We start from the raw sequence: 8,523 nt of genomic DNA, 5'->3' as shown, positions 1-8,523 counted from the left end.
GCCCCAACCCCGCCCCCCACGGGCCCTGCTCTGTGTGTGACAGGGTGCGGCGCCCCAACCCCCTGATCAGCCCTGCTCTGTGCCTGATAGGGGGGAGCTCCCCAACCCCCTGATCGGCCTTGCTCTGTGAGTGACAGGGGGCAGCGCCCCAACCCCCTGATCGGCCCTGCTCTGTGCGTGACAGGGGGCAGCGCCCCAACCCCCTGATTGGCCCTGCTCTGTGAGTGACAGGGGGCAGCGCCCCAACCCCCTGATCGGCCCTGCTCTGTGCGTGACAGGGGGTGGCGCCGCAACCTCCCCATCGACCCTGCCTTGAGTGTGACAGGGGGCAGTGCCCCAACCCCCCAATCGGCCCTACCCTGAGCGTGACTGAGGGTGGCATTGCAACCTCCCGATCCGCCCTGCTCTGTGCATGACAGGGGGCAGTGCCCAACCCCCTGATTGGCCCTGCTCTGTGCGTGACAGGGGGTGGCGCCGCAACCTCCCCATCGACCCTGCCTTGAGTGTGACAGGGGGCGGTGCCCCAACCCCCCAATCGGCCCTACCCTGAGCGTGAGTGAGGGTGGCATCGCAACCTCCCGATCCGCCCTGCTCTGTGCATGACAGGGGGCGGCGCCCCAACTCCCCAATCGGCCCTGCTCTGAGCCTGACCAGGGGCTGCACCTAGGGATTGGGCCTGCCCTCTGCTACCCGGGAGCAGGCCTAAGCCAGCAGGTCGTTATCTCCCGAGGGGTCCCAGACTGGGAGAGGGCACAGGCCGGGCTGAGGGACACCCCCCCTGACCTCCCTGAGTGCACAAATTTTTGTGCACCGGGCCTCTAGTTATTATCATAATCATCATCCCTATTTTTGAAAAAATGGAGGCATAAAAGGTCAAAGTCACTAGCTTAAAGTCACAGGGTCATACATGTTGTAAGATATTATGAATTCATATAGTGGTTTTTGGAAGGAATCACAATTTCAAAGAACTAAAAATTATAGGCCTTTGGTAGTATCAATATAGTGATGATAATGCTAGAAAACTGTATATTGTTCTAAAATGTTATTATAAAACCAGAACTCCTTAGATAATAATATTAACCATAATATTAGTATTAAAAGAAGCTTTTAACCTATTAATTGCTAAACTTGAAGATATAGAGTATATCATTCAAAAAGGAATTTCTATAAAACAATATCCTGAACATGGATGAGTCTGAAATTAAATATGAAATACTAGAAAAATCATGCATTGCTAAAAATGATATATTATTTTAATGATATTTTATCTCTTTATATACCATTAAATCTATTTTAAAGTTTTTCAGATAGTTTTTAGATACCCTAAGGAAAAAAATACAACACAAATTAGTGCCTATCCCTAAAATCATACTTACCTACGATTGCTATAATATGTAAATCCTACAAAAGGTAATTGATTGCCAACAAAAGCTTTTGGTATAGGGAATGTTTCCTCGTCTCCTTTATCTTCTTCCAAGTCATCAAAGTTACTTGTATCAATGTCACTACTTAAGTCAGGTACAACTGGTGCTACAGCTAAAAAATAAAAATAAAATTAGCAAAATTTAACTGCCAACTAGTTGTTGATTCCCTACATTTCTAGTCTATATAATACTAAATAGTGAAAATCTTTAAGTGGTACATGGTATTCCAGAAAACCAAAGGCTTTGGAGTCATACAGACTTAGATATGAATCCTGGCATTGTCATTCACTAGTGTGACCTATAGCCTAGTTATTTAGGTATTTTCAAATTTTCTGCTTTCTGTCTTTAATCCCACTCCTGTCATTTCTTTATTTCTAATTCAAATTATTAGGAAAAAGTAACTTTATAAACTTAATACTGTGTACCTATAAATTAAGAGTGAATAAGATCAGAAAGCTCATAGATATCTGCGAAAAATCAAGCTAACTTGTACCCTGCTCCCACACCACCAAGGAACAGATGGTAAAGACTATCTTATAACTTACATTTAAGTGGTAAAACTATCAAAAGAACTATTATTTGCAAAAGTTAAGCAATTTTGCCAACAAAAATTAGAAAGCTGAAAACAATTAAAACTGTTATATAATTTTTAAAAACTTAGCAGGTCAGAAAGATCAGTTCAGAATAAAAGTATTCTTGGTATTTTAGAGGTGGGAAGTGAAAGGGGTAGGAAGAAGGAAAGAGAAGAAAAGAACAATTAAAGTCTATATACTTTAATTTTTCTTTATTTTTTTAAATAACCACAAAATAAGCATTATTAGGATTAGGAAAAACTATTAAAATGTTTGCAAGTAGGTTAAAGCTAAGTATATGATAGCAAAACCATAGATAACATTAGAGAGCTTTAAAAAATATAGAAATGATAATACTAACAGAATTATATAATTACAGAAATTCTTTAAATATAAAGTTCTTTTAAGTCAATGAAGTAATTCACTTTACCAGTTTTCATAACTATAAACAGTTATACTAAAGTGGTACAACAATATTATAAAATGCCATTGATTTGGACCCCCCAATTCCACTAGACTGAGCTACACAGGTAAAGAACGTTTGCTGATCAGTCCTGTTTTCCTAGTGCCTGAAATAAAATAGTGCTCAGCACACGGATGTTCAATATTTGTTGATTAGATTACCTCCCCTTCTAATTAATGATCAGCTTTTCAATACACAAAAGGAAATGATGTCCTCCTTACTTTTTAGAGTCATTTATTGTGTGGTTATTCTAGTTATTAATGCATTGTTTCACTTTGAAAAGGAATTTAAAGCAATACAAAAGACACTTTGTATTTCTCCACTCCCCTTTTAAATTTTCTTAAGATTTATAAACACATTTGTATGTTTTCAGCCTTCTTAAACATTACTAAGTGTAACTTGAATAAAAACATAGAGCTTTTCAATGCAACCATTCATCACCTCGCTCGCTGCTCATCTCTCTGTCTTGCAAGTTTCTCATGCAACATGAAGGCAACAACCATGTCACATTTACTTGTGAGGAGGAGGAAGTTTCTTACTTCCCAGTGTATAAGTATTAATAAGTTCTCTCAAGGTCAAGCTGCTACTGTAGCTTGTCCAGATAACAGGTCATTCAATGTCATTCTGTCTAGCGGTGTAATTTCTTAATTTCCACAAGAATTTATTTCTCCTTTTCTCTTCTCAGTCAATTTTATAGCTTAATTTAATACATACATAGTACTCAAACACAATATAACTATTTCTTTTAAAATATTTGATAACTAAAATACTTCACTAATTTTGGCAAATATACACAATCTATTTCTTCAAATTTAGTAAGATTTTTCTCCCCTGAAAGTCTCAAATAGATAGGCAGTCCTTAAGACAAATACCTAATTTGTAACTGTTCCTAAAATCACACAGCTGAGTTCATTTCCATTATTACTGTTCCTTGTTATTACTATGGTAGGAATGAGGGGCTGGTATATAATATCATTTCTTTGACAAATCAAAGGGAAGAAAGTTCCTGAGACTTAAACAGGGGAAAGATAAATTCTTGGCCTCCCAAATCCACAAAGATGATGGGAACTTTGGTGCCATTATCATTTTGATTGAGCTATGTTGAACTAGGTTTTCTGTGAATCATCATAAAGTTTTAACTTTTTTTAAAAATAGGGAAATGTCCTAAACTGACTGAAAATGAACTTCTTGCATACTACATATTTTTATTTGTGAATTGCAAGCTTCAAGCCTACTGGCATCAAGTATATCATAATTTCTACTAACATCTATATGATAAAAGGCCTGTGGTTATGACGCCATAACGGTGTCATGACCACAACCGGTCACCAGGAGGAGTCAGTCTGGGTCCTGAGTCTCCCCTCAGTGTGGTGGGAGTCAGTCTGGGTCCTGCTGACGCAGCGGGTCTGGGTCTTGCGCGATATCACACGCTGGGAATCTAGTATATTAATAATAGAACCTTATATTTTATGTTAGGTTTCAGTAAAAATAAGAGAATACCTTGTATTTTCACAAGAAATATATTTAAATTTAATTAACCTTTTTTTTATTGACTCTCCCACAATGAGATATTAATGTCTAAAACAAAGAGCAATTCAACTAAGTTCAAAATCAAATTGTGACTGCTGAGCCCAACTCCATTACATGTATATATTTCATTTTGTTATCTTGAGTGTAATGTAAAAGAAGTAACAGTGCAATTTTCCCAATACTATCAAATATTCTCTCTTTATCTAAGTTAGGACAATACCCATATTGCATCTGTGTATTTTAGATTTTCATTAGCTATACACAATATATTAGCAAGGCAGTTTGAACAGACTACACTACTTTCAAGTATTCACTGTGATATGCAAGAAAAATTAAACTTACTGTCTCGAAGTGTTTCCCAAGCCCACTGATCATTTTTGAAGAAGAGATGTCGTTTGATTTCTTCTACACCATTTCGCCCTAATCTCACCTCTCTGAATAAAGAAGGAAGGAGAAAAGTTATTAATAATTTAAGATATTATCATCTGTCTAGAATTTTTTATGGGCATAATGCCAAATCTGTGCAGGATAAATATAGGTCTAAGTCACCCTAAAATTATACTGACTGTCAGCATAATTTTCAGCTTAAATAAAAAAGTTGAAGGCTGAGAATACTAAAAAATTTTTTAAAGAAAACAACACATATTTGTTGATACTACATGATTTCACCCTGCTTCATAAGTGTAATAAATAAAACAGTAAATTTTCTTGATAGCTTTTTAAAACAGTGGTAGTTATACATTTTTTGCAACCAACAACTTTACTTCACACCAGAAGCTAACAAAAATTCAGAAAGGCATTTTAAATTTAAAATTTCCATTTTATAATCTATTAACTATTTCTGACCAATCAAAAACCAATAACAATTAATTATTGACATTACTGTGACACTTAAAGCTTTACTGAGACAAGTTAATGATTCTGGCCTCTTCAGTGAACACATAATGTTTAAAGATGTGCCTTTAGCTGATTTTAAAAGGAACGCAGCAACTTTTTTTTTCTCCAGTAGTGTACTTATAAACAATAAGAATACCCTGAGTTCCAATTTTTTCAGGAGTTAAAAGGTAAATTGTTTTAGATATATGATACTTTTTAAAGAAGTTTTCAATGACTCTCTCAGACTGAACTAGGGAACCTCACCATGATTCTATGGCACACACTATTTAATTCAGAGTACCTATCTCTCTGTATAGTAAGTGTCTCATTTGCTTGTCTATTTCCCCCAAAGGACTATGAAGTAGTGGAGAGCAGCGGCTGTGTATCTTGTTCATTTCTATACCCCAAGCACCTAACACACAGCACAACACCTATATTTACATAAAGATGTACTTTATTTCAGGGATGTTAACATGTTTTAAAAAATCTCAGACTCAATAAAATTACCATCATTTTTATACTTAACCCAGTTAAAAATTTAACAATGAAATACAAAGAATCATCTGGTCTAGCCATTAGAAAAGAATTGTATTTCTGTTTCTTAGGTAAAGAAAGTGAGTTGAGACCCAGAAAAGGCATCCAGAAAATCATAAAATTATATTAGGTTTCACTGTCATGAATTATTTTGGGAATGGTAGCATTTTTATTCCAATACTTGAAAATAGGTACTCAGATACAGACCTTTAAAACTGAGCAGCAAAATAAGAAGTAAAATCAATGTTAAGATTATTTACCTATCAGTAAGGAAGGCACAAATAAGATTTTTTGCTTCTTTTGATATATCATTATCATCAGGGAAGGTAAGTGAATTTTTATGGTTCATAATCTTACTGTAAGTTCCAACCAGAGAATCTGCATAAAAAGGTGTATCACCTGAAAAATTGACAAGGAAAATAAAAGCACAATAAGACACATTAAAAAGAAATCAGTTTCAAAGGAAGACTCAATGTTACCTGTTTAAAGATTACTAAATATATATAAACTAAAAACATACACTTTATATATAAAAAGAAATACATAAAGTTGCTTTCATCGTCTAAATCAGCGGTTCTCAACCTGTGGGTCGCGACCCCTTTGGGGGTCGAACGACCCTTTCACAGGGGTTGCCTAAGACCATTGGAAAACACATATATAATTACATATTGTTTTTGTGATTAATCACTATGGTTTAATTATGTTCAATTTTTAACAATGAAATTGGGGGTCACCACAACATGAGGAACTGTTTTAAAGGGTCGCGGCATTAGGAAGGTTGAGAACCACTGTTCTAAATAGTTTTTAAAAACACACACAAAGGTTTGGATCACTTTGTTTCCTATAAACAAAATCAACACTGCTTAATGTAGTAAGTACTGTAATAAAAGAAAACTAAGTGGTAAATATTGGGATAAACAACTATTTCAGAGGTACACAAAATTCTCCTTTACTTACCTACAAGCATTTCATACAAAAATACCCCAACTGACCACCAGTCACATTCTCGTCCATAATAACCATCACCACCTTGAGATTTTAATACTTCAGGGGAAATATAATCAGGTGTTCCAACGGCTGTGTCACATCGTACCATACCTTCCTAAAATGAATTGCAGGTCAAATTTTGATTAGGATATAAGTCTCAATTATTTAAAATGACATGTAATCTGTAGACTCAAAATTGTTGGGCTATAAAATAGCATATCAAAATGTAATGAAAATTTAACAAAAATTAACAAATACCTTAATCATATATACTTATTATGTAAGCAGTATATTCGTATGTGTGTATACATAAGTGATTTTTATTTTGTGATAATACTCACGAGACACACTGCCAACATTTATTATTTCCCCAGTTGTGCCAATATAATAATCCCATCTTAACCACAGAGAGGAAGTATATAAACTAACTCAAATAGACTGAGGGGCCAAAAATATGAATCATTTGATAATATATAAATGCTAATTTAATTATTTTTACTAAAATAGCTGTTCAAGGACAGGAGAGCTCTGGAAGAGGTTAACGGGGGAGGAAGGGGAACCTATGTAATACTTTCAACAACAAAGATTTAAAAAATAAAATAAAATAGCTGTTCAATTTAACAATGCTTGAAACTGAAGAAAACATAAGAATTGAGTATCCTATCTAATAAAAGACAAAAAGGGTAATTGACCGTACCTTCGCTACGCTTCCCATAGGCTAATCAGGGCGATATGCAAATTAACCGCCAACAAAGATGGCGGCCGGCAGCCACGCAGCTGAAGCGAGCAGGAGGCTTGCTTGCTCCAGTGATGGAGGAAGCCAAGGTTCCCCGCCTGCCACGGCCCGGCTCTGAGCTCCGAAAGCAACAAAGTTTCAATTATAGAAGGTAAATAAATTTCAGATTTAAAAAAAAAAAGAAAAAAAGGAGAGGCTGGGAGCTTCAGTCGCCGGCCAGCCTGAAAACGGCCCTCAGCCCCTCGCCCAGACTGGCCAGGCACCCCAGTGGGGACCCCCACCCTAAAAGGGGTGTGGCCAGCCTGAAAACAGCCATCAGCCCCTCACCCAGGCTGGCCAGGCACCCAAGCGGGACCCCTACCCTGATCCGGGACACCATTCAGGGCAAACCAGCCAGCCCCCACCCGTGCACTAGGCCTCTATCCTATATAGTAAAAGGGTAATATTCAAACTGACCCTAATAGCAGAAAGACTGGGAATGACTGGTCACTATGACACACACTGACCACCAGGGGGCAGACGCTCAATGCAGGAGCTGCCCTCTGGTGGTCAGTGCACTCCCACATGGGGGAGCTCTGCCCAGCCACAAGCCAGGCTGATGGCTGCCAGTACAGCAGTGGTGGTGGGAGCCTCTCCTGCCTCCTCAGCAGCGCTAAGGATGTCTGACTGCAGCTTAGGTCTGCTCCCCGCTGGCAAGTGGACATCCCCCGAGGGCTCCCGGGCTGCCAGAGGAATGTGTGATTGCCATCTTAGGCCCAATCCCCCGGGGAGCAGGCCTAAGCCAGCAGGTGGTCATCCACCGAGGGGTCTCAGACTGCGAGAGGGCACAGGCCAGGCTGAGAGAACCCTCCCCCACCAAGTGCACAGATTTTTGTGCACTGGGTCTCTAGAACAAATATAAAATGGGAAAGCAAGGAAAAAGGGCATAATAGTGTTAAGCACAGTGAAAATCTAATAGGCATTTTAACTGTCAAGAACAAACAACTATACATACCTGTTATTTATTTTAGCTGGTATTAATGCAATAGAATTATAATTAAACTAGTGGCCCGGTGCATAAAATTCATGCATGAAAAGGGGGTGTCCCTCAGCGTGGCCTGCACCCTCTCCAATCTGGAACCCCTTGGGGGATGTCCAACTGCTGGTTTAGGATTGGGCCTAAACTGGCAGTTGGACATCCCTCTCACAATCTGAAACCACTGGCTCCTAACCGCTCACCTGCCTGCCTGCCTGGTTGCCCCTAACCACTCTGCCTGCCGGCCTGCTCGCTCCCAACTGGCCCCCCAAACTGGCCTTCTCGCCCCCAACTGCTCCCTCTTGCCAGCCTGATTGCCCCCCTATCTGCCCCCCCCCTCGCCTGCCTGCTCCCAACTGCCCCCCTGCTGACCTAATCGCCCCCAA

General features: G+C 39.0%; 1 protein-coding gene across 3 annotated transcripts in view; it reads right to left on the bottom strand.

Moving 5' to 3' along the window:
- The window catches only part of ROCK1 (Rho-associated, coiled-coil containing protein kinase 1), a 134,882-nt gene that overhangs the window by 77,331 nt on the left and 49,028 nt on the right, over positions 1 to 8,523 (bottom strand). For all 3 annotated transcript variants that reach the window (XR_001361160.1, XM_005861605.2, XM_005861607.2), the window contains exons 7-10: positions 6,357 to 6,501; positions 5,660 to 5,798; positions 4,332 to 4,423; positions 1,377 to 1,536 (exon numbers count right to left, since the gene is read on the bottom strand). Coding sequence is in view for 2 of the 3 variants with exons in the window: in XM_005861605.2 (XP_005861667.1) it covers positions 1,377 to 1,536; positions 4,332 to 4,423; positions 5,660 to 5,798; positions 6,357 to 6,501 (536 nt within the window). In the remaining variant the exon portion in view is untranslated. The remainder of the gene's footprint in view (positions 1 to 1,376; positions 1,537 to 4,331; positions 4,424 to 5,659; positions 5,799 to 6,356; positions 6,502 to 8,523) is intronic.

This window comes from Myotis brandtii, unplaced genomic scaffold (genome assembly GCF_000412655.1).
Source record: "Myotis brandtii unplaced genomic scaffold, ASM41265v1 scaffold154, whole genome shotgun sequence".
Taxonomy (NCBI): Eukaryota; Metazoa; Chordata; class Mammalia; order Chiroptera; family Vespertilionidae; genus Myotis; species Myotis brandtii.
The sequence above is the reverse complement of the archived record's forward strand: the minus strand, read 5'-3'. Positions and strand labels throughout refer to the sequence as shown.